Source organism: Psittacula echo (assembly GCF_963264785.1).
Source record: "Psittacula echo genome assembly, chromosome: 4".
Classification (NCBI taxonomy): Eukaryota; Metazoa; Chordata; class Aves; order Psittaciformes; family Psittacidae; genus Psittacula; species Psittacula echo.
In genome coordinates, this window is record NC_137738.1 from 10047389 (window position 1) to 10074329 (window position 26941).

Here is a 26941-nt window from a genome sequence, read left to right on the forward strand (position 1 = left end):
TGTGCTGCCTGTGACTCAGCCACTTCTTTTAATAACATTTTGTAGGTGTCAGCTTGAAACACTATTCTTGGCTAAGCCTGACCAACTTACTAAAAACTGAGTGTATAAAACGAGATCTCTACAGCTCATAACTCAACCTCCTCCCAAAAAGTCCCTGCCCTTATCAACTCTCAGCTCTCTGCAGCTTGCCATACTTCAAAAATCCTTCCAGAGCCCAAGTGTCAAAGGCAGCAGCAGCACAGGGTACACTGGAAACTTCCAGATGCAGTCCAGCAAGTTGTGCAGGTAAGGGAGAGTGAGATAAGAGGCAGCAAAGCATTGCAGACTGCATAGACTGCTCTGAGCATCATCGTTATTAGCAGCATAAGCTCTCTAGTCTTCTAAGCTCTCCTGCTTCAATTTCCCAGTTTTCTGTGTAAAATTGCATGGTACCAGGGTAGTGTCACATTGACAAATGGCACACACTGTACCCTGCAGAACAGCAACGTGGGAAAGAACTCTGAATTTTCAAGTGTTTCTTAAGAGACTATATTGAACTCTCCAGAAGTTCTGATGTAGACATGACTACCGTGCTGGTTTTATATTCCTGGAGTTTTTTTTCATACTGTATGACAGTCCCAAACCCCTTGATTTTCCTGCTCTTTTACTTAAGGATGTCATTATCTTTACCAAAGACTTTAAAAGAGCCTCCTACAAGCCTCAGCCTTCCCAGCATTTCATCAGTTAATACTGGAAATGGCCCATCCATTGCACATTCTGCAAAAGATGTGTTGGGGTTACTGATGGTGACTCTTCAATTCCTCTCATACTCCCAGATTAACACTGCACCTGTAAAAGGTCAAGAAGACTGCCAATGTCTAGTCCCCTTCACACAGGCTTAACTACTGTAACTTTATGAAAAGGGGCATGAGCCTAAAAGAGCATTAGAATTTGTATGTGCCTGCACAAAGATGTGAGCTCATGTTAGAGAGCCAGCATACATGTGTGCCTAGTGTGAAGCACGGGTAAGGCAAAGATGAATTTACCGGATAAGAGAGATGTTTTTTCGAGGCACCTCTTTGAGGTCACTAATGGATGTAGTCTTTCCTGCAAAGCAGTAGTTGGGATTGTAGTCTGTCATGATGGTGGAGGTACGCAGCTTGCTCAGCTTATATTCTGGGCTCTGTAACTCCATCTGCATGGCTTGTAGCTCCTGGTGTTTCCGACGATATACTGCATATGGAGAATACAGAACACCAGAGACACAGATTGACTTTGGAGCAAGACAGCAGCTGTGCAGCACATCTCACTGGAATTTGCTATGTGGCCAAATTTCAGTGAATCAAACCAGACTGTCATATTTCTGTGTATCAAATAAATACAGATGGAATCTGAAGTTTCCAGGAACTTTTGATTTATACATCTTCCAAAGAAACAGGCTTGCTCATGAACTGTTTGGAAGAAGTACAATGAACTCCACTTGTGGAGATTTCTAATTTCACAGTTCTGAAGTTCTTGTTTTAGTTTAGTTAGTTCTGTTTAGTTTACTCTTTAGTTTAACTGGAACTTCCAAGAACGAATCCAGTTGCAAACTTGGGATATAACCTGCTTTCCTAAATCACACAGAAGTGACTAAAATCTGAAATGCATTATTGCATCATATTGTTCAAAAATTGATAGAATAAACTGTTACCTCAGAATAACACACTGTACAGCAAACAAGCTTATTTTGCAAAACTGCGTGTTTCTAAACAACAGGGTTGGACTACATTTGAAATCAGTTTATGGTAGTGTAATATTCCTTCAATCACTTAACTGATACTTCTGAAACATCATTAAGGAATCACGCCTTGAAAGAAGACATCCTGTGGATATTTCTTGAAATAGTAATTGATATTGCAGTATTTTTTTTCAAAGCAAGATGCCAATCATGACCAGGTTAAACCACTGTTACCTTTAGTATTGATTTCTGAGGGAGCTGATTGAGCCCAAAGCCTGTGATGGTAATAGATACTGCATCTTCTCCAGCAGACATTGCTCAGGGGAAGAATTTAAGGGGTAAACATGCAGTCGCAAAGGCAGATGGATGTAATGACCTATCCACAAACCCGTTCTGTCCTTCATTTTCTTCCTCATTGCTTTTGCTTTGATTTTTTAAATCACTGCTCTTTCCTGAGATGGCAATGATAGGGTAGTTGGATGGAAAGAGGATTACTCTTCCGTTCCCTGAGAACTAATTAGTAATTTTAAAGGGGTACTGTTGGGCCAGAAATCATACATGTAGGACCATGTGTGTGCAACTGATAACTCCTGAAATTTTTAAAACTGAAACAGCTGCACAGATCTAATTTAATAGTTGCCATTTACTGCTCTGGGTACATCCTTCCTCTCATGCAGGCTGTATACAGTGTGGTCAAAGAAAGGTGGCAGAGCTGTGGTTTGAATCCCTGGCCGCTTTTCACTGACTGAAATCTATTCTGCTTGCAATCGAATGACAGTGAGCAATTGTTTAAAAAAGGAAAATTAAAGGGTGAGAAGTACCTTTTAGAATTTCAAATAAAGATGCCAAAAATGCCCAAATCCTACTAAGCAGCAGCTCGTAAAAGGGGAGCCTATGTGAGAATTTCAAGCCTAAATGTCATACATTAAGAGACAAAAGCTGTATATATGCACACAAATAAAAATCTTGCTTTTAGGCATTAAGGACCAACACCAGATCTCACAAAAACAGTGGCAGCTGTGTTCTGGCAGCTTTACACTACAACACAAGGAATCACGTCTCTTTCAAGATGCAGTCAGTAACTGAAACCTCCTCAAATTGGTAATTGTGGTTGGAAACAACTACTGAAATCTGAAGTTAAGGCGTGTGTGTGGGAAGGTGTCATTAAATACTGCAGTAGTTAAAAACCTGAATTCTTTGCTTCCCAGGGTCCAATTATCCCTGGCTCATATCCAGCCCTCATATGGAAATATCTTTTGCAGAGAAACACTCACCTATCATGATTCCTGAAAAAGCCAAAATTAAAGCAGCCACCAACGCTGAAGTCACTACAGACAAGACCAAGGAGAGGGGGAGATGAACCACTGGCTCAGCTGTAAAAGAAGCAGAAGAAGAAGGAATTACATGTTTGAAATGATCTTCCAGCAGTCACTTTTTTGCAGACTGATTTTTCTGCTCTTTCTTCCATTTACTCATCTGCTGTTCCTATAGTGTAGGGAACAACCTCTGGCACGATCTGCTCCCCGGATCTCTGACCTCTAATACCTCATTGTTTCACTTTTCCTCAATTAATATCCAGCCATTAAAACAGATGGTTTGCTATCAACAAATTAACATGTGCACTCCCTGGGATTGAAAACAAGACCATAAAACCAGGGGCAGGAGGTTGGGGAGGTGGAAAGAACATTACATTGCCAGGGTTAAAGTGCTGCTATCAATGCCAAATCACAACAAAAGCAGAAGGAGGACTGCAATATATCACCTCCTAAATGCATCTAATCTAGGCACAAAAACCTGATAACGGTAAGCGTAGGCTGAAGTATTCCATAGCTGCATCCTCACTTGGGATCACAAAGCACAGAATGACCATCTATTAAGGTTTACTTCACACTGGCAAAATGACCATGCTTTTTACCCATTTTACAGATGGGAATGGTAAAAATACAGAACAATTTTCCCATGCCAGTGATGAAGCTAAGAGCAGGATCCCAAAACCCTGGAGTCACTTGCTCTAACTGCTGGGCAAGAATATGAAGCAAATCTAGTAATGGAGCTCTGAGCACTTGGTCTTTCAAGTAAGACAAGTACAGGTACTGTCTTCAGAATCTCACACAGATTCTGCAATTGCACCTTGTATGTCCAAATCCAAAGGAATTACATTCTCTCTCACCTTGTTTCTTAAGAGGACTGACCTGGTATTTAAATTTAGCTAGAAAATTCCTTCAGTGAGCAAGCCTTCATGATTTCAGAGCAAAATGTGAGTATCAGCACAACCAGACACAAAATTTGACTCTCCTCAGTGCTGCCCAGCACGCCAAACATATATGGTAAAGCAAACCAGCAGTGTTGCTCTGTGCACCGTTCCTCAGCACTGATGTGTCTATATTCTAGCAAAATAACTCTGCAGCATATACCAGCAGAACGTAACATTCAACAAGAGCCAGTTTTAAATAAGACTCGGTAACATTTTCAGGATGGCTTACAGTTCAAACTATACTTTTGCCATGCATTTTCTGTTTCCCACATTAGGAGCCTACCCCATACACCTACTTACCTATGCAAGACACACCATCCTCAGCCAACTCTGTGCCTGGTTCACAAAAGCAAATGACTTTTTGAGTCTCAAGATCAACACGGCACTCGTCCATCTCACAGTGACTGCAGTTAAGATGCAACCTAATATCCACCTCTCCGTGCCCCTCTGTCACTAGGGAGTGGATGAAAGAAGCTGTGTTAATTACTGTGAAGATCATTCATTATATTCCTTTGAGCACTAACAGAAATAGGGAGCATGGTGTTCACAACTGCAAGATGTGGCAGGGTGAGCCCCATCTAAGAGGCTGATTTCTCCCCACCTTCCATAGCTCCTGACCTATTCTCATGTAGGAGAACAACATCAAGCTATATTAGCCCCTTCAGCACTTCTGAGCAAACACAGACTGGAATTGCACTATTTATCACTACCACTGCTGGGCAGCACTGTACTGTTTTCTCTAGAAACTCCCTGGTCCAACCTGGATACTTTGCTGAGGGATGCTCTAAGGAATGTGTTTTTTGTCAGTGAACAGTCACATGCTTTGTCTGTTTCTTTCCTGAACTATCTTAACTATTCAGGTTCTGTTACCACGTTCCTTGGCCAAAATTATTCTATAGGTTGGTAGACCTATAGAATATAGGTATACCTATACTAGAATATAGTACTGTTGGGAAGTGTTTTCTAGTAGCCTTGATGTTCTTTCTACCCAGCTTCTTCCTGCTACTTCTGTTTATTCTCCACTGGACTTTGTTATGTTATCTTTCTGCCTCCTCATGTTCATTATGGCAGTAAGGTGTACCCAAAGGGTTGTAAAGTGTCCTACAGATGCAAACTATTCTTAACATGAAATAAACCCATAGAAGACTTCAGACTAATATGAATACCTTTAAGTGCTGGAGTGTATAAAGTACCAATTGGATTAATAAAGGACACACCATCCTCCCCATCCATCTCTGGGTCATTGTCCACTGCAGCATTGCCACCTATGTCAAACCAGAAGTTACCTTAACAGACGGAGGCTCATTGGCACTAAAATACAGATAAGCATTTCAACATGCATTACTTCAGCATATTTAGGGAGACATCCAAATGAGAAAAGAGAATAAATAAAATTATTTAACATATAGGGAATACTTAGCAAGTTGTGGCATGAACCACTGGTCTTTTATCTCCAGAACTTTAATAGCAGCAGCTTGTGACAATCAAATTCTTAGCTCTGTTTTAGGCTGGCTATTGCAAACTAAGGCACAAACTTCATCTTTAACAGTTTGGATGCTATGAAACATGTAAGCTTTTCTTAAAATTAATGTAGCCAAAAGTCTGGAAAACACCAGTCTTCTAGGGTCCAGTACCCTTGCTGATCAAGGTATGTACTGTCAGCAGAGGGAATGAATAAGCTGAATCTTCCTCTCCTTTGCACCCTGAAAGCAGGGTGGTCCACCAGGAGTGGACACTGAAGGAATTTACAAATTGCACATTTGTGCTTGGGCATATAGAATGTATAAGGAGCAAAGTATGGGCAATACATACAAGATACTAGAAACACAGTATGGGCCATATATTTTGTACTACAAGCATGCAAAGATTCCCCCACCCCACCCAAAAATGGGTTTTCTTCTTTAACCATCTTCAGTGAAATGAAAATTAGGTTATGTGAGGCATTATGCTGGAAAAAGAAGCATTACACAGTGACATTGGTACAAAACATGCACTTAATTATTTAAATTTATTACTTCTTCTCAGGATTTCTCGTCTATCATATACTAGATATAAGCTGTGGAGAACCAGGGGTTAAGAAGTCCACCACAGTGCAGATGGCTGGAAAATCTATGTGGCCCAGGAGATTACGTGTTAGTAGAGATCTTGAATCTGGCCCACACCAGTTATAATCAACATAATGCCATCTGACAGCTGCCCTGAGACCTGCAGCACATGAAATTAGCTCCTTGTTGACTGAAGCCAACACCACCATTGTTATTAAGAGGGGTCCCGGCTGGCAGCCTGAGCCTCTGCCCCCAGAGAAAATCTGCACAGGACCAAGGCTCACCCACAGCAGGGCAGGGTAGAAGAAGTTGCATCTCTCCCCAGGCATAAAGCCTGGCTGCCAGTTTCCAGGAACAAAGTCCTCAAAACCATGATGCTGGCAATGGGAGCACACAGCCTGTGGCTCCTCCTTCTTCAGCACTATAACCCCAAATAGAAGGCTCAAGAATCACAGCAGGATCTTGATGGTCCATTTTGCAGAGTGCAAAGCCAGAGTTACAGCTGAGGCACTGACATCTGGCTATGTGCTCAAAGACTAAATGGCATATGTTCATCTAGTGCTAAAAAGGCAACACACAGACATACTAATACATAACAGTCAAATATGCTAGCTACAGGAGAATTATCTATCAGCATTTTGCTGATCATTAGCACTAAAGGAGGGGAAGGAACACCTTGAACACGAAGCCACTTTACCTATATATCCTCCGCCTCCTCCACCTGAGGAGCACCCCCCTCCACCCCCTCCGAAACCCCCTCTTGTCTCCCACCCCCACTTCTTCATGGCCTGGGGGCAGGATCTTCCTCCAGTAGCACCTTCCAGCAAGGATTTTCCTGACCACAGGAAGGAAGTGTTATCATTCCAGCCACCTCCACCACCTGCAGTTAAGAGAAGAGAAAAGGCACAGGTAGGGGTTATTTCTGTGAAAACCAAACTAACCAACCAACCCAAACCAAAGCAACCAAACAAAAAAACGCAAAACCCACAAGCACTGCTGGTATCTGCAGAACAAACACTTCATCAAAGCACCTCAGCTGAAAGTAAGAATCTCAATGCCTTGGTTATAAGAGGAGATTGTGCTTGCTACACAGTGCTACACTGACCTTTCTGTAGGGTTTCTGACCACATTCATCATCAGCACCTCTTTTCACCTGACATATTGTCTTGGTTTCAGATAGGATAGAGTTAATTTTCTTCCATGACACAAACAAGGCCATTCTATGGAAAATGTATAAAGATATCCTTTGTCTACTCCCCAACCACTTGTTTCTGGCTTACAGAGCCTTCCCCTTCTCTTTGCAAAAAGTACTTCTGAAAAAAACCTATGTCAGTTCTGAAGTGGAACAAAAGGAATTTAGTGAAAGGGATGTGAAAACATGTCCCAGTCCCGCTCTAAATATAATATACTCACCAGTGACTCACTTTTAGCTCTGCTGGTTGTTCAATCCAAGGTCTCTTCACAGAGACTTCTAGCCAGGGTGCAATTATGCTCTTTCTGCATAAGTCAGGGAAACTGTGAGTATGTCTACACAGCACAAAACAGTGCAGGGAGCAGGATGGCCATGAGAGGATGGCACTTCAAACTCCCACATCAAAAATCAAACAATTTTGCTTATGAGGGCACTACGTTATTTTGGGAGAATGTTGCCATTGCTATGGCTATACCATCTCTGATGATTTAGGCGAAGTATCCTGCACTGTGTTATATCCTATATGCATCTGTTATACTTCCATGTTCCCCCTGAACTGTGTTTTTGCCTCACCTACTTGTGAGGAGGAATCTGGGAGTATCACATATTCACAAACAGTTTCTTAAAAAGAAGAAATTTCCTTACCTGCAGCTCCTGAATTTCCATTCAGCCCTGGAATAGAGGAATCATTCTCCAGCCTTTCTGGATGAAATGTGTCTGTTTTGGCCCTGTAGGCCCTGCCACCACCTCCTGCTGCAATTATCAAGGGGACAGGTTCTCCATTCTCCATCTTAACAAATTCAGAAATAAAGGCAGTGTTCAAACTGAGTGAAACACACAAATGGAAATTCAACCACATGCAAGTTACTGCATGTTGCACTAAGCAGGCATCTAGGACCACTCAGCACTACAAATTACCATTGCATTATTTATGTACCCACATTCAAAAGATTAATGAACAGCACTAGTCCTCCTAAGTTCTGCAACAGAGAACAGTGGCATCAGCAGCTCTATGAATTGTACCTACAGTGTTGATGGCTCTTGGAAAGCTTGTAATGTTACTGTGAGATGACTTTCATCAAATGAAACAGCTAAGAAACGCTGCTCTACACAGTGCAATATAGTTCTACACCCATAAAGTCTGCTAAACTGGAGACTACATAAGCATGCAGGGTCATGTAGAATTATGTAGAAACTGAGGGATCTAAACATATTGTTAATGCCTGAAACTGGTGTTTGGAATGAGTACTCTCTCAGCTAGTACATGACAGGAAAGATCAGCGGCCTCTAGTTATAGGGTTGCAAACAGAAAACACACAGGCTATCCTCAACTTTTCTTGTCATGGCACGGTACAGACCAAATGTAGCTGAAATCTAATGTTCTACAAGGATAGATTTGAATAAAGTCATGAGGAATTTGCTGTAAAATTATGCTTGAGCATCTCCACTTGCACTGAAAAAAAAAAATCCAGGTCCAACTATTATGTTTGCAAAGGAAATTCCAAGCCACTGAAGCAAATGTGGCCATGCTACTGCATACAGTTGTGAAGGGCCAACTCAGCTCTCTACAGCTATCAACTGGAGATGAAGGATACCCCGAGCTTCCTTTGTGAACTCTTTCCCAGAAATGTAGACAGGGTTCTTAGAAACTTCAGGCTGTGACACTAGAGGCAAGTGGCAGGATGTGTTCATGTTGAAGATGCACAAGGACTATGTTTCCATACCTTAAATATGTAAGTTGCACCTCCCCCTCCTCCACCTCCTCCTGCCCATTCATTGACACTTCTGTTCACACGTATCTCCTCTTCAATCACATTGTTCTCTCCAATGCAGACTTTCTGTATAACTTCATTAGTCTGCAAACAGAAGACCAGGTCTGAATTCTGGTAAGAAATCTCCATGTCCTTGTACACACACAAGCCTAGTGGATCCTTCACCTTCCCAAGCCAATAAACTGTCCTCCAGTGAAATTACAGAAGCAGAAACAAATGAATGCTCTTCTAGAAGAATCTTGCTTTTTGTTTCAACCTTTGTCAGAAGAATTTGTTGCCATTTAAATTGAATTATTTTGAAGCAAGCTCAGTGCTGGTATCTATTACCATGTAAAACAGCTCCATAAACTTTTAACATACAGGATGTAGCAGAATTTACTGCAAATACTTCCTAGCATAAACTATCTGTATTTCATAAGTGGCAGAAGGGAGTAACTCAGCAGATTATGTGACTTGCCCCATGTCACAAAACAGCCAAATGGCAGAGATACAGAGAGAACCCAAGCTTCTTTACTTCTCTTCCAATGCCCTATCGGCTGGGGCCCGGCAGCCAGCATGCATCTACCCAGAATATCAGGTGTATCAGTGGCACACATAGATGTACCAGAGCCAGCTTTAGACAGTCATAGCATGGACAGTAGCAATGAGCTCAACACAGACTAGCCACCTAGACTTCCAAGCAAGTATTGGTGTTTACTTGATATACGCTGTAGCAGCATTTTTTCTATAATTACCGATGCTAGCCAGTTCGAAGCATAGCAAATAGGTGCAATCCCACCTTTGACTGCAATGCTGACCTGATGTTAAAACAAATACCTCACTAATAAGTCCCTGTATTTCCTACTTAGCATTTTTTCCCCTCCAACAATTAGCACCAGATGTAATGAACTTTCTGTATTAGGCAAATCACTGAATTCACTAACTGATATCAAACAAAACATTTATAAGTACTTCTGGACTATGACCTAACTGTTGCTTCAATTTTAAATTGGAGCACTAAAGTGCACAACAAGCAAGACTCTGCTCTGAGTATTTGCAGCTTGCAAACTTTGCTTCTAGCTTATCTTATATGCTTCATCTCAGTAACATGTTCTTGTTATACACATTGAACTCACTAAGCCAACAACACTTTAAGGGAAAAATGCACTAACAGTTGTTACAGTAGGATTGACCTTCTGCTTCCTTCTACTTCCAAGTATGTATTTTCTTTTGGAAGAAGAACTTGATAAAAGCATCCCCTAGTTACAAATTATTCTCTTGACCACAAAGCGCGTCCTTAGGTTGTGCCAGAGAATAAACAGCATCCATTTTGTGTGTGCAAACTTGCCTATGGAACTATATAATCCTCCTTTCCCTAGTTTTCCCTCTCCATAATTGATTTGGGGCTGGGTAGGAATGATTAATAAAATGACAATATCAATGACCCAAAGGAACCACTACATTACAATTAAATTAAAAAAATAATAATCCTTCATGGCAAAGACATAACTGATTACAATTCAATCTAGTAAAAGTCCCTTCTACAAGTCAATGCAATCTCTTTGCCTCAATGAAAGAATTGCATTAGCACTCAATAAATTCTCGCTAAGATTACAGTGGCCTGCAATTTAATGAGTCCATATATTACACTGAGCTGGAATGTCCTAGTTACAGACATTAGATGGAAGCTTGAGTTAGGGCATTTCTCATTTCAAAGAGGCTTCGTGTTAATGGTTTGTTTGTAGATATGTATAATACTAGTTTTAACATTATTTACTTTGGCACCTAGCCTTGAGACCCCCTCTTTCTTTTCTGCATCCTTCAATCTTTCCCTGCTGTAACCGACTGCTAAACTTCCATCTCTTGGACGCCATCCATTAACAGCTGAGAAATGCACAGCATTTAAATGTCCAGCTCAAACCTGCAGGTGAAATTTCATCAGATAATGCTTAGCTCCCTCCATAAGAACCTCCTGTTCCCTCATCCTCCAAAGAATACTAAACAATTAATAGATTATTGTGCCTGCAAATGGTGGAAGTTGCTCCTTTCTCTCAAGGCACCTGCAGTAACAACTGGCTAGTAACACAAAAATCAGGACTGATCCAGTGGTGGTTAATTTGTCTCTCCCATTTCCATACAGAGAATAACCAAACAGGCCCTGTGAGGTGGGTGTCTCCAGAGCTGCAGAGTACTATGAAAATGGCAGGGCTAGGCTTAACAGCAGAGCAAAGACCAAGCACTGTGAAGTCAACCTTGAAGACTGATCTCCAGAGGAAAGGAAGGCAAGGTTGCCTTTTCTCTCTGAAAACCCACACAGGTGCTCTGAGATATGCAAATCAGTCAGGAACCTGTAGTGCATTATCAATGAGGCCTGAATGTTGAAGAGGAAGTGAGAACAGTGACATGGTACTTCATCTCTTCATACTCATGCCCTCCCAGTAAAACTGTAACTATCCCTTGAACCATATAACCTCAACCCCCTCAAGGAAAACAATTTTCTCTGTAAAGAGACAAAACTCTACAGATTCGTAGAAGGGATTAGGACAACACAGAAAGGGCAATCACTTACACTAGGACAAGCATCTTCTCCTTGCTGTCCCACCAAGATATACAAAGTATCATCCTTCTGGAGGTCAAAAATTCCCAGTACAGACACGCCATGGGAACGGACCATGGTATTTTTCCCTCCTTTCCCACCAGCAGCTCCATAGCCTGAGATGCTGCAGGAAAAGAAAACATGAGCTTAGCAACTGAGTTGTCCCAGACAGGTGGAAGGTAAAGGAAGCGCTTCTGGGCACTGAGTGTTTTGCACACCTGAACTGTACACACTGTCACAGAGCCGTGCCCTGAAGACCTGATACTTGAAATAAATCTAAACCCAAAGCTTGAAGACTGAGGTTCTTTACTCTATGTGGACCTATGAACTTAGGTAGCTATAAAACAGCTTCTTTCACATTGATTCTTTGACAAACACTCACTGAGGACAGAGTGAGCAAGTCCCTGTAGTTTCAAACTTAACACATGAAACACATCCTGTATCTCAAAAGGCATACCCTTGAGAGCTTTTCAGCAAGGAAGAGAAAGAACAGAAGCAGAAGAACTGGTTAAGTACAGCACATATGGCTAAAGAGAACATTAAGCACTAGATTGACGGGGGAGATTTGAGAAAGCAGACAGCATAACTGGTCCTGGTAGCATGGACCAGATGGGAAACAGCTCTCCTATTCCCAGGACCAGAGGAATATAGAAGAGTAGATGGACACAACACTACCTGCAGTAAACAAGAAAGGCAAAAGCCTCCCAGCTAAACTCAGAGTCACCATGAACATCCCATTGTCTCCAGCAAAGGGTGGCTAGGTTGCATATACAGACTGCTGCGCTCTGGGACCTAGGATTCCAAGGTCCCAAAGATTTGTCTGTACCACTGTATTGCTCAGCTCCTCCTCCCTCTTGCAAAGTACATAAAAAATTTGCAGCTTTTGTCAAAGGATTTCAAAGCACTTTATAATTATGATAAAACACACATCTCTGCCGCAACAAAAGACACAGTTACTCAACATCCTGAGCAATTCAGTGGTGGTACAAGCTCAACATAGATCTGAAATAAGCAGGTGATTCTCCACTGACATTAGTAGCTTGCAGCTATTTTCATGAGAGCAAAATTCAACCTGGAGCATATAAACAGTGACTGCAGGGCTGAAAACAGCCTTCTCAGCTTCCAACCAGTTACAATATATTTGTCCTGCTTTAACTCTTCCTTTCCTCTAGCACCAGGTTGGGCTTTGCCCAGCACAGTCACATGCAAACAGGCTACAAGCAGAACACAGCAGCAGCGCCCACCACACATGAGCACCTGAACAGGTTGGGCAGCCAGCTCACTCTCAGCCAGCAACTTGCCTTAGTGATTAGCATGAAGAACTCACCTTGTGATACTGCTCTGAGGCAGCCAGCATGTTCTGAAGTTGAAGCAACTATGGAGCACCAAGTGCTCCGTAAAGCACATTAGATCCTCACAGTGTGACACAATTATGTTCATGCCACTGCTGATAACCAAAGCAATCATTCCTCAGTAAGGCTGTACTGGAGCCAGCAGGAAAAGTGATGGTCACATAGCACTGGGCTACCCTGAACAGATGCTGCATGAATCTGAAGGCTGAGTTGATTTGCTGTAGAATTCTGTAATGGCTAATGAGGTGCACTGTCAGGCACAGCAAGCTGGCAGGGCTAACTGGCTGCAAGTAGGGGCCATATTTTTCTGTGTATGAACAGATTTTGCATACCAGCAATGAGGTCAGGAGAAACCATTTTGGCCTCATTCAAAAGCTGCACACAAATAAAACCCGGTAGATTCAGGTGACCGTCAGTCCTTAAAATGGGTGTCACTATTTAACCAGATGGGTTATCTTGACTTCCAAGTTTTAGCAGGATCCCTTTCCTTAGGCAAAACTTTCTTTCACAGGAGGAATTCATTTAACCATATTGGCCCTGAAGAAAGATTCAGACCACCCTGAGTAGCTATACTCAGAATACCTTCCACTGTCTTCCTCCTTTTCTTTTTCTATGATAGTTGTAGGAAATGAAAAAGAAAACTATCTTCAGGAAGAATCAGGATGAGCAGAGTGCATTGGCTGTGCAAATCAGGGCTGGAGAAGAAAAACACCTCTAGGTAGACAAGTCATGGTAGACACTGGAGCTAGTTTTGAGGATATGAGAAAATCCAGTGCCTGGGCTGGCCAACTTAGGACATTTTTTTGCATTCCACTGTGCTGTGTTCCTGTGTTACCTTACAAGACGAGATCAAAGAAAAGAGAGGACAGTGGAAATAACAACAAACGGAGCACTTGGCAAAATGAACCAAACACTCTTGCCTTAAAAATTGGAAGAATTTGGATAATGGATGGTAATGTGTAATTTATTACAGTTCACTTCTCTCATACTTAATCACAGGGCTAGCTATGTGATGACAAGACATTCTGAATGCTTAGAAGGAAATCTGAAGAGAAAAATATTCTTTTATATTGCCTAATTTTATTGTTACACAATGTGCAGCTCCTTGAGAGCAAACCAGATGATTTTGTCCATATCAGCACTGCAGCATACAGGACTCCAGTCTTCAAATGAAGCCACCTACAGTGTTTGGCAGACCTTCATACACGGTGGGATCTTCTGGGTGTGGTTAGCTTGTGCTAGTAGAGTTCTGTGCAAAGTTGAGCTTTCTGTCTTTGCACTTTAGTAACATATATCCTGCCTCGTGTCTACACAAACACTATCCTTCTCATGCAATTATCAGGAGCGTAACTCACCGCTCTACATTACACAGCGCAAAACCCACTGATACGGCCTCACAACAAGTTTCTTAAGAGCCCAACAGCCAGCTGGAGGGTTTTATCTCAGGGTCAGCTATATTGGAGATGGCTATCAGGATAACTTACAGCATCCACACTGCAGCAAGCCTGCAGGAGAGAGCTAAATACAGGCAGTGGGTTCAAACTCCGGAAAGCCCTAGAACTGATACTGCAACTTGACATTTTCCAAGGGCTATGCTGTACTGGGGGACTCTGCTGCCCCTTCAGAAGCACAGAATCAGGAAGATGTCAAGTTAATTTAAACTCACAATTTCCATCTTTCCCCAGGCTGTGAATTCTCTACCAGAGCCTTAAGAGGTGCAGAAGGGAATGTCATCCATATACATATAGGTTACCAGTGACATTATCCATCTATTAACTATACAGAACCTAAAAGTCTATTAGGTCATTTACAGGACTTAAATAGACAGGCCCTCCCTGCAGGACCTGTGGTTTGTATTGTGTAGCAAAAATCAGCCTACAGTTGCACTGGAATTCTGGGTCTTCTTGGGCACTGTGATATTAAAAAAATGACAATGTTGTAAGTTTATTGCCTCTTCTCTTTTGGGCTATACTTTATAACCGTATTTACTGAATGCTGGTCCTGAAAAATTCTGTTCACCTCAGGCAACTCATTTTTGATAGCAGAGTAAAATATCATTAATGCTTTTTTCATTACCATCAATCCTTGTGGTAATAGGCACTCAGGCAGATCTTGTGCCTAGCCTAGTCTAGCCAGTTTCTCAAAACTGCAGTAGGCTTGCTAGAGACTGACATCTATCCTCAACACTAATATCCTTTTTCAATAAAGAGAAAAAAAAGGAAGGTGCCAGTAGGTTTTAAATGAAATTTGTTCAAAGCCTTCAGTGGAGTGTTCTACTTTGAAATCCATGATACCATCATTGGTTTCAACAGGGAATGTTGCATGAAAACCCCACCACTAGTCAGTCATTGATTCAAACAGTTCTGCTGACAAACTGATGCATGTAATGGCTTAATGTTACCCTTCAGATACAGTGAACTGATCTTTGATATACTTCTTTCCCCAGCAAGAGCAAAAAGGAAAAATGATTGGTAAAAATCTGTTAAGGAGCATTGAACTGTATCTGATCATCTCCCTTTGAAAATAACTCCACAGAGGGATTTAAGCATTAGAACCCTCAGTATCACAGAGTCCAACATCTAGGTGGCTGGCTTCCAAAATCAATTCTACAGCAGTGAGCCAGGCTTCAGGCTCAACTTACCATGCCTAGATTCAGGAAAGTCAAGATGCTGAGCAGAGCTTGATGCAAGCCATGCTGTAAGATATGCTGACATAGATTGTGCCCCCTATGCTAGGTGAAGAGTGGGAAAAACTCATGCTGATCCCAGAATTCAATGGATGGCATAAAAGATATGCACACCCCTTGGCCTGAGTAGGTCAAAACGCCTGATTTTCAAATACTTCTAGAGCTCTCCTAACCTGTAACCATTTAGGCTAAAGATGCGCCTGCCTCAGATGGTCTCTTTCTTTTCTTCTCTTTTTCACCAACAAGTTGCATCTTTTGGACAACAAATCTGAGACTGGAAAGGTTGGAAATAACAGGATCAAGGAGAAGTAAAACCCAAGCAGATCAAGGCAAATTTCTGAATATAATACTTCATATATGCCTAGCATATATATCTGCAGCTTGGATATGTTTCGAACACAAAGATATATCATGACAACCAGAGATGGTTCCCTTACCTGTACGTGTTGGTTGCTGGTACTCTCCAGATCTGAATGCCTTGGAGAATCCCTTCAGCTCCTACAATTACACTGAGGTTGGAGTTCCTGTAGGCATCGTTGCATTGGCTCTGTGTGGGGCCATAGGGTCCACTGGCACCACATGTTGTGAATAACCAGTGTTCTGAAATAAGGACATATACAAAGCATGACCCAAACATCCAAAGATCAAATAGCTGTTTTGCTCTTTATTCACTCTCTCTTGTCAGACCAAAGAAGAATCTGGCCCCTAAGGTTTTAGCAAGGACAAATACACAATTCTTTTAAAAGACTCAGTGCTGTGTATCTCAGTATTTGACCGCTTTTCGTCCACAATTCCTGAAAACTACCACAACTATGCTCAATGCTCAAAAAGGCAAAAGATCACAGAGTAGAGAAAAAATGCAACACAGACCACCCAGTTTGGGGCTCTGCTCTCTGGGCTATTAAATGACACACTCATAACCTCAAGACTGGTGCATTTTAGCCCCTTCAGTTTCTACAGACATTTGATTACTTAATTTATTTTATATGGGAAAGTAACTGTTCATTAGATAAAACCCTGTAAATACAACATCATCTCAGTGATTAAAACATAACAGTAAATTAATCGCACTTTGAATAATTACTTGCTTACAAGAGATGCAAGTTAAGCTTGAGAAGGCAAAACACCTAACTAAGGCCTGTAAAACCAGCACTCGGCTCTGCATGTTCTGTGGGTGTAAATCAATGCATCTTTATTAAACCCATTTTCACCATCTGGAAGTACTAGCCCTGTACAAATAGATTTCTAGAACAAAGCTTTGCTAATCTGTGCCTCAAAAATCTGATTTTTTAGTTTGAATACATGATGCTGAAAATGCTGTCCTTTGCCTTAAAGGTTCATTATTAGGGCTGGCACAGCTGCAAGCCCACAATGCTCTTGTAAAACCAACCCTAACATGTTTGATAGTATATCAGCAAATATTTCACATGCCATCCAAACGAAGATCTAGATGGTAAATAAATGGACTAAGCATTTGGTGCATGTTACATGACTTATCACTCATTAACAAGCTAATATACACAAACTAATGAACTCTGTTTGTTAATTCTACTGCCATTTAAGACTTGAAAGGCTTAAAATATATATAAAGAACATTATTTCTACTTGAAGTTGGGCCAGCCAGTCCTCCTTATGGCTTTCTCGAAGGGCACCATTTTCCTCCCCAGCTTCAGCTAATGTAACACAACACACACAGACTCTTCCATCACTGGTACTGATTAGCTTAGAGCTTGATCTGCTTCTTGAAATTTGGAGCTATTGCCTAAGCTGATCTGGTCTAGAAAAGATGGTCTGCATGTGTCTGGATGAGCGAGGCCAGCAGTTCTACCATTAATGCTACTGGAGGGGTTCACCCAGCAGAAATACAAGGAAAGACATGAGTTTAGCCAAGTACAAGGTCTGAATTCACTTTTCACAAACTAACCCTGATATTGAGCTAAATTCCTTCTTATAAACAAGTGCAATGCATGAAATAGAGCAAATAATTTGGCAGGAGTTTAAAAAATGAGGTGGCTGGGATTTCTGGGAAAAACACCAAACCCAAATACCCAAAAAACCAAACCCAAACCTCAAAACCAAAACAAACCAACCAAAAACCCCCACCCAAAACCAAATAGCAAAACAAACAAACAAACAAAAAAACCCAAAACCACACACACAAAAAACCCCAACCAAAAAAACCCCCAAAATCCAAACCAAACCCCAATCTTTGTAATAGTGCCTTTACTACTTCTAGAAGCAATGCAAAACTACTACTTTAGGAAAGCTTCCCAATTTAAGTACTGCTGAGAGAATAACTTCCTTCTTACTGCAAAAATCTATGCCATTCCTCCTCAAAACTCTCCTGCTAGGGCCCTCTAGAGATTTTGCTACCATTACTTATTTTATATGGATACTTACATACTTATTTATTTTTCCAATCCTTCTGCAATGGATGGCAGTATAAAGTCTTAAAACTAGTAAACAGCAAATGGAAGAATTTCCTTCTCCTCCTTTGATGCCCACATACCCCACGAAACCACAAGAACAACAGGTAAGAGGGGAAAAGCACCTAAGAAAGCAAGGTCTAAAAGTTCCTAAAGCAATATGCTTCAGTAGCTCTGATATTGACAGTCTTGCACAAGAAGTTACTTATGTTTATTCTTAAAATAAAAAAACCCAGCCTAAACCCAAAGCAAAATCTCACACAAAATGGAAGATGAGAGACTCATTCTGTCAGCTATCAGAGTGATATAACATTGCAATATCCCAGTGGGCTAAGCCACCTGCATTGAAACATATGTTTAGTAAAGCAGGCAGGTAAGTGTGTTTGTTTGAAACAATAAGAAGCCATTTGCATGTCTCCGGTGAAACATCAAACATGTTCCCAAAGGCAGAAGCAGGTGACCTTCAAGGGGACAATAAGCTCAAAACATGAGAGAATCAAAATGGAAAACCGGAAGTGATAAAACCTGGGACAGACCACAGCATGTGTATACGGCTGCTTATGGTCAAGTTTTACATTTCTGATTGATTCTCTTTAAATAAATCTTGTTCCTTACGTATCTGCTTACCTGGCTTTGGCAAAAGTATCTCTAGACTATCACACATGTAACACACAGCACAGCGGGCCCTGAAACTGGCAGCTCCTGACTCCCACTGGGTTCCAGGGAGAGGGGATCAATGAACTATTCCACATTTTGGCCCTCTGTTTCTAGTGGCCCTCTGTTTCCTTAAAAGCCCAATGCTCTGGTAGAACAAAATGCTTGTGGTAGAAGAAAAACGTCCTCCTTCTGCAAATGTTATGTCTTCAGACTTTGAGCTGAAGTAATCACAACTCTTGAATTTTCTGCCTCTTGAACAGCCAAGAGGGGGCTCACTTCCAGTGAAGAAGCAGTCTCAGAGTAAAAGCAAGAGAAAGTGCACCTAAACTCTTGGAATCTCGCTTTTAAAAGCATGATACTAATGGAAATGAGAACCACAGATACGTTATGTCAGGGACTATGATGTAAGGAACCTGGAAATGACTGAGCACAGGAGCTACTACCTTAAATTTCAAAAGTGGTCCTACTGTAATCTTGCATATATTGTGATATATACAAGATTATATGCAAAGCCTCCCAGGTTCTGCAGCTGCTGAGGTCAGTACTAGCAGACGTATTTACTTGCTTTGCTCAGGTAGATGGTAGGCAGGAATGGGAGAAGACATACTTCAGAAACAGCAGAGCAGGGTAATCCATGCAGGAGGAGGTCTGGCCCAAGTGAAGTCTATGTGGAGACTGCACCTGATTTGAACTAGCAAGGATTTCAGCAAAATCTTGAGCCAGGTTGCATGATCTCCTCATTTGTCACTCCTGCACTGACTTGCAAACAGTCCTCCTCCTGCTTATATGCACTTTGATATGCGATACTGAAAGCCAGTCCAACACGTAACAGCTTTGCTGCTAAATTAAATGGGACAGAATATGACATGTGAGTAAGCTGCCCCTCATTTCAATATAACTAGGACAGATGGGTCTTAGTTACAATTCTGGGTACAGACTAAAAACCTTGCACTTCCCTCCCTCTGCTCTCCTAAACATTCCACAAAGCCAATCCTCATTCTGCAGATATAAGAGGAGCCGAAGATCTTAAACCACTAACCCAATAGCAAAACAGCACTGCCCATCTTAGATAACCCACCCCAATTTTTTTAACTAAAAATACCCATTTACTCCCTGTCAAGTACTGATTTTCTACTGATTCTAGAAATGACTACAGCATGTCTCATGATCTCAAAGAGAGCATTTCTACAGGTTGTTGCATGCCACAGCAGTTTACAGTAATTCAATCTGAAGCATTATTTTGATCACCAAAGATTAAAAAGCAGCAGCAGTGAATGAAAAATCCTCAAGCACAGATTTTTTCACTGGTCACAACTGTGGTCTGTCGCATACTTCAGAGCTTCCTTCTGCAGCATATGACAGGCACCTCATGCACACACGATAGGAAAAAGAAGCAGGACTCTCCAGTCTAAATCTTCCCAAACAACTAGTATTTTCAAAAGTCTGCCCAATTTTACATAAGTTACAGATGTCCAGTTTCCAGAAACAGCTGAGCATTCCATGATAAAAACTAACAGGTAATTAAATGTAGGGCCCCTACATATTCTGTCATTGGCAATTGCAAAATGTTAACGGGGATTAGAAACTGGAAATTCCTGTTTAAGGTGGGTGAAAAAGAAGAGTGGAGATTACACTGAGATTCAGAATAGGGGTACTTGTTTCAGTGAATAATTTCTACACCAGTTCATTACCTTACAAGTGAGACAATGAGGTGCTGGAGAGAGTCTAGAAAAGGTCAAGGGAGCTGGTGAAGGGCCTGGAGCACAAGTGTGATGAGGAACAGCTCAGTGACCTGGAGGGGTTTAGTCTGGAGAAGAGAAGGCTCAGGGGGTCCTTATCACTCTCTACAACTGCCTGAAAGGAGGATGGAGTCAGGAGGTGGCTGGGCTCTTCTTCCAAGGAACAAATGACAGGACCAGAGGAAACAGCCTCAAGCTGCACCAGCGGAGGTTTAAACTGGATATTAGGGACAATTTCTTCCCTGAAAGGTCAGTCAGGCATTGGAACAGGCTGCCCAGGGCAGTGGTGGAGTCACCATCCCTGGAGATATTTAAAAGATGTGTCACTGAGGAATGTGGTTTAGGGGTGGACTTCACAGTGCTGGGAAATGGTTGAACTTGATCTTACAGGTATTTTGCAACCTGTTCAATTCTGTGATTCTATGATCCCCAATTTCACAGGAAACATGGCAGAGGAAGCACTTGGTCTTCTGCCTGTTTCACCCACACACCTGCCCTCCTCAAGCTCCCTGGCAATCTCCCCAGCACATTTCTAAGGTCTCAGCAACAACATTTTGCAAGAAATGACATTTTGGCTGCAATAGAACAGATTTTTTTATTTTATTTTTTTTTTTAAAATCTTTCTTCCCATTTTTCCTTTCCAAATGAGATTTCCTGATACATTTACACACACTGCCACTCATGCTCATTTTCTTTTGCACAGCAGAAATTCTATTTCTCACACAGCTTGGCTAGCTATCTAAAATATACAGCAATCAAGGCACTGGATTGCAGCCACTGCAAGGGGAATGATGTTCTGCTCTTGGAAAACACAAAGAACAAAACCCCGCAAGACTTAAAATGACTAATTCATTTGAAGCGCTGATACTACTTGCAGCCCAGGGCAGCACTGCTGGCCAACAGCAACCAGCAACAACGAAAGAAAACAATGGAGCAAAGTCTAAAGCACATTTGTCCTTCTAACATAGAAGGCAATTTCACTGGTACATATAGCACATAAACTCCATACCACAAACCAGACATAGACATTTTAGCTATTCCTGAAGGGCCTGAACGTATTAACTGGCATTTGTTAAATTAAGCTGGTTTGAACCAAGGTTCAACTCTTTCCAAACCAAAACTTTATTATGATTTGAGAAAATTACCAACCAAGCCACCATGGTACTTGCCTTATTATGGAATCTAGAGTAACACACTACTGAAATGCATCAATACTTACAAATAATGTGTAGGCAGTTTGTGGAACTTGCTGCCACAACCTCTATTCAGGCCAAGAGGTTATTCCTACTTCCAAAAGAGTAAAAAAATACATTAATAAGGGCTATAAGGTCTCATGCTTCAAGGGCATAAGAACCCCCGTGGCTAAACTTCTGAAGGCAATTAATTGTTAGTTTATTTTACTTCTTCCTCTAAGGCAAATATCCTCAAACTTGATGCCATGAACAAACAGAACTCTCGCTTCATCTGTTTGTAAAAAATATTCACAAGCTCCCTCAGAATATTTGGCCAATACAGGAAATCAGATACAGTCAACTGCCCATCTTAATCTCCACTAACATTTGGCTGCTGTTAGCACCATGGTATGTGTAAAGGGATATGCCTTTTACTGGGTGCATGAGCAACATCAGTTATGTATTACCAGTAATTCCAAAATTGATCTATGCTGCATGTCACAGTAAAAGGTCTGTCTGTAGGCAAAATATACTACAAGCATACATAAGGAACATGTTCATTGATGTAAGGAAGGAAAAAAACTTTTAATTTTGCTTTGAGTTCTGTTGTTTAACATGTCCTGTGAGCAGCAATTTAAGATCAATACCTTTTCCAGGATTAAGTTTGCCAGAGATTAATGAGGTAGGGGTTTGAAAGATGACGGTAAATGGCAGAACCAGGTTGTGCTCACAATGACAATATGTCTACGGAATGATATTGATGGGATATAATACAATCACAGAAATTAGTGAGTCTTGCCAGCAATACCAGTACCGTTTACACAAATGCAGCTAGACTAAGAGAAATCCAGCTTTTCAACTATTTATGGAGTTACTGTTTCTACCTCTGTCTTTCTACTTTCTAAATGAGGGCAATAATGGAAAACTTGGACATGGTTTTCAGTTCAACCAGAAGAGCATCTGCAGTGATGACAACTGTATGCAGACTGACTCTGAGTATCATTTCAAAGAAATACTCAAAGCTTGAATCAGGCTTTAGGTTCATCTTAAGTGTCCATATGAAGGGAACATTACCGGGGCATCCTTGTAGGAAATTATCTGTGGTCAGTATAATAGGACAAGTGTATTGCTGACTTTGAACAACAATGAGAACAGCTTGTTTCTTGCTACTTTCTGGAACCAGAAACTAAAAGAGCAGCATGAAGAAAACTAATTTCTTTTCTCTTTTATGTTTCACTTAAAGAGATAGCAGGAGTCCTCCACAAAGGATGTTGAGACATGTACTAACTTTCTGCAATTTGTTCACAATTACAAAAGATAGTAGAAATGCATGTTAGATAACAAAGTCCAAGTTGGGTGGAGGTGGCAAAATTATGTCAAAACCTTTCCAGAGATTTATAGCAGTTTCTACACAGTTTAAAGTGCTATTAAGTATGGGGAGCTTTAAAATCTAGGTCTAAAATGTGAGTTGCCCTGTTTATTTCAATCGTATGATTAACTTTGGAGAACAGTTATGCCAATCCAACTTTGCTATGCTGTGATCTGTTTGCATGTTGATTTTCAGCATTGCACCTTTGCCATTTTCAGTACTACAGGGAAAGTAAATGCAATAAAAAATTTCATGCCTACATAATCTGAGATCCCACCATCAGTGTCTGAACATTTTCTATCACTATTCAGGATGCTGATTTTGGTGGGAGGTGGGCAATGAGCTGTTATTCACTGTGTTAACTGATGCTTAATACAAAAATACAATTCTGCAGATACCTTTATTGCATTATGCCAACAGTTCAGTTAGTATAATTGCACACAAAGAGCAACCAAATGTAATTTTCTTTTACTTAATACTCACTCCACTGTTCCTTTCAGCTCCTTCATCTGATTAACTAATGTGACCCAGAGTTCTTCCGAGAAACAGCCATGTAAGTACTCGGAAGAGGACTCTCCCTCATGCAAAAGACAAAATCTGTGCAACCACTAAGTGTTGTGGGGAACAGACTGGAGCTGAAGGAAAACAGTAATCTGGTTGGGATAAGAAAATGATTTTATGACAGTTTCCATGCAAGAAACCATGGTCACACAATGGCTGATGAATATACAGATCAGAGAGGACAAAACAATGCAAGATTTGAGGGAAAAAAAGGTTTAACTGTTTGTACATTTCACAACACACCATTTTTGTCCTGTGTGCACTAAGTTATCAGTGGGACAGGTGAGAATCTGAAACATGAAAAGGGAGGCTATCCTCATGGTATTTACAGCCCATTCAGAAGCACCAGAAATCTTTAATTACAGCTTGATTGCCGTGTGTCTTGTTATCTCCTTTCTCCTACTGAGAATCCTATTTTGTTTCCTCCAGTTTCCACGATAGTAATTTGTTTACCTAGAGTTCCTCATTATTGCTGACTGTATCTTTGTATGCCTGAATTTCTCATACTTTAGCCTTGTCTATAAAAGGAAATTGCATTGGTTTGACATAAATTGGCTTTTTAATTGGTAGTTGAACTCCCTGTAGAGAGATGCTGTGGTTTGAGTGACTTTCAGTTTTATTTACACTAATACCTAATCAATTTAAAAACAAAGCTAAAGTAAACTTTGTTTGTATCAAAATAAACAGCACACAGCCTTTTGTACAGACTTGACCATTGCAATCCAAAATCCTAGTGCCACTAAAGTTGCTTCAATTTTCTAGCATACTGAGGCTTTCTTACAGTCTTTTTGCAGGTTCCTTCTAGTCTCAAGCTTCCCTGCAACTTTTCAACAAGAAGGTGGCATTTCAGCAAATAACATGTCATTCATTAATGGAAAAGGAAAGCATTTGCATGCTCTGTGTCCATCTACCTAATGGTCACCTTGCACTGCAGGTAACTGTGTGATCTGAAACCTATGGGCATTTTTCTGTGTTGGGGCTGATCATCACCCAGGAACTTGGGAGAGCACCAACACCACATTAATTGTAGCAATTTGGGGTCCTCTTTGGATTTCCTGTGATATAAACAAAGTAGTACCTTTCAGATTGTAGTTCCTATTCTGGAGGTTGAGCTGGCTTGAGGACTTACAGAGGGCATTTTATTATCCTGTTGTCTCTTCAGCTATAAGAACACAGTTCTTAGTTTTAATATGATTTCTTAAGAAGGAAATATTATAGCATGTGATCTATCACACAAGCCAAAGATCACATTAGCTGTAATTACTTTTGGCTGAGCTCACACTGATCAATGCAGTCTTTGGGACTTCAGGGTGGCACTGATGCTGATGGTTCACTCACACAGCAGTACATACACGGCCATCAAAGTAACAGCTTTGACAGACTCAGCCTGAGGTTTCTTAAATACATTACAGAATGCAGAAAGATACAAGAATAAAGCTGGGTAAAATGCATAGCCCAGGGACCAAACAAGTATCTGCAGTGTTTACTGAGAGCAGGAACTTGGCAACACAAAAGAAAAAGGTGTTTCAGTGCTGTGGAGACACTCAGACATGCAATGACTTCCCACTACAAGAAGCTGCAGTGTACCTTCTGATTCCTGCCCTGTATACACCGAGGGCACAAAGCAGAGAAAGTTTTTGTAGGACTGATTCCAAACCTTAAGGGCTGAAGACAATTTTAGACATAACATGAACAGGACAGAGGATCAAGCCCACAAATTAGGCAAGCTGGCTTAGATACCACTTGAATTTTCACTCTAAGGTCATAAAAAATTATCTGAATTGCTCAAAGTACCTTGGTGACTTTGCCTTCTACACCCATGCAATCTAACTCCCATTGTTTCTACTATCCAAGTATTTCTTTAAAATGCGTTCCTTAGACAGGATAGGGAGCAGAAGAGCTAGAAGATGTTCCATCATTTCAGGTCTAGTGAGAAGCAGGAAGTAACAAAATTCTCATTCAACATAAAACAGTCCTACAGCCACAAGATTTCTAGACTAACACCCCCACACCCACTTAACTCTACATTCAAACTTCAGGCCATCCTTCAATTTGAACCCAATATCTGATGGCTTTTATGTAACTAAAAGAGTAGGTACCCCAAAAGGAAATGTACAGCTGCCTTAAGGAACTACATCATCACCTAAACATTGACATGCCTATGGAAAATCAGCCAGAAGTTCATAATCTACACCTGTGTAGATCATCAAGATCACTGACCTAAGAGAAATACTGAAAACACTTAAAAGTGAAAGGTGGCTCTGAAAAACAGGCAGGAAATGAAGCTACAGATATTGAAAGGAACACTTCAACGGATCTTCAAAGAAGACATAAAACATTATGTGACCAGCCCAAGCTCATACACAATATCTGTAACAGAGCTAGACACAATCTTAATAGCTATGGAGGTCCTCCCAGCCTAGCATCCTCTCATGGGCTAATTATTTATATCTCAGTCTCCTGAGACTCCTGTCAGTGCTCCTGCACTTTTCTTGCTGTTTGATGCTCGCTACATAAAACATCAATAAACTCCACTTGATGGCAACTCTTGGCCTATGCTGCAGACTGTACCATCAGCCTCCACTGGCAGAGCTTGCTTCACAAGGAAGTTCAGGTACCAACATCAGCCCTGCCACAGCAGCATGGAGTGGGATAGTACATCCAGCTTTTCAGGCAGGCTTTGAAGGCTGTGTGGAGCTTTTGACCACTCTGACCAGACTGCTGTTGGTATCAGAGCTAACACCACCAGTTCACACGTGTTTCAACAGTACACTGCAAGGCAGCAAAGTGAAACACAACCTAGAACAGAACAGACTCAAAGAAGTCTAACAGGAGTGGGAGAGAAGGAGTCAGCAAGAACAAATCCCCGGGTCTACTGGCAAACTAAAGAAGGCATATAGCAACCACATTCCTGGTCTCTACCTTAACGGTGGTATTACAAATTGGCAGATAACTAGCTAGCCCGAAGTGAAGAGAAACAGCTGAACACAGTGCTGAGGGTGTTCAAGGCCACATTGGACCAGGCTTGGAACAACATGGTCTAGTGGAAGGTGTCCCTGACTGTGGCAGGGGTGGAAATGGATAGTATTTAAGGTGCCTTCCAACCCAAACTATTCTGTTTTTCTATGAAATAACACTGACCATAAAACACTGACATTTTTAAATAAAAATCATGTTTTTTTAAAAAAACTCCAATGTTGTACCCTTTCAAATGGGCAATGAAAATCTTACTGAAGAAGTGAAGCTACGTTATTTTAAACCAAGTCCATATTAACTAGATATGGGTGTTCGGGTTTCCCCATGCTGGACTCAGTCAATTTGGACACTTTGCTTTCATTCCTGTTTATTTTTATATGACCACAACACCAAACAAACCTGTCTTACAGTTTAAAAGCAATTTTTACTTCATGAAGAGGCTCCCTGTGGTTCTTTCACCAGCTTG

The 26941-nt window shown here is 41.2% G+C and overlaps 1 protein-coding gene across 1 annotated transcript in view; it reads right to left on the reverse strand.

The window, feature by feature from the left end:
• ALK (ALK receptor tyrosine kinase) overlaps positions 1 to 26941 on the reverse strand; it is a gene marked incomplete at both ends in the record, with an annotated part of 54981 nt that overhangs the window by 16003 nt on the left and 12037 nt on the right. The window contains 9 exon segments of the mRNA XM_080615008.1: positions 1026 to 1212; positions 2974 to 3072; positions 4254 to 4406; positions 5120 to 5218; positions 6696 to 6878; positions 7836 to 7980; positions 8915 to 9046; positions 11511 to 11661; positions 16013 to 16175. Of these exon segments, the coding sequence (XP_080471134.1) occupies positions 1026 to 1212; positions 2974 to 3072; positions 4254 to 4406; positions 5120 to 5218; positions 6696 to 6878; positions 7836 to 7980; positions 8915 to 9046; positions 11511 to 11661; positions 16013 to 16175 (1312 nt within the window).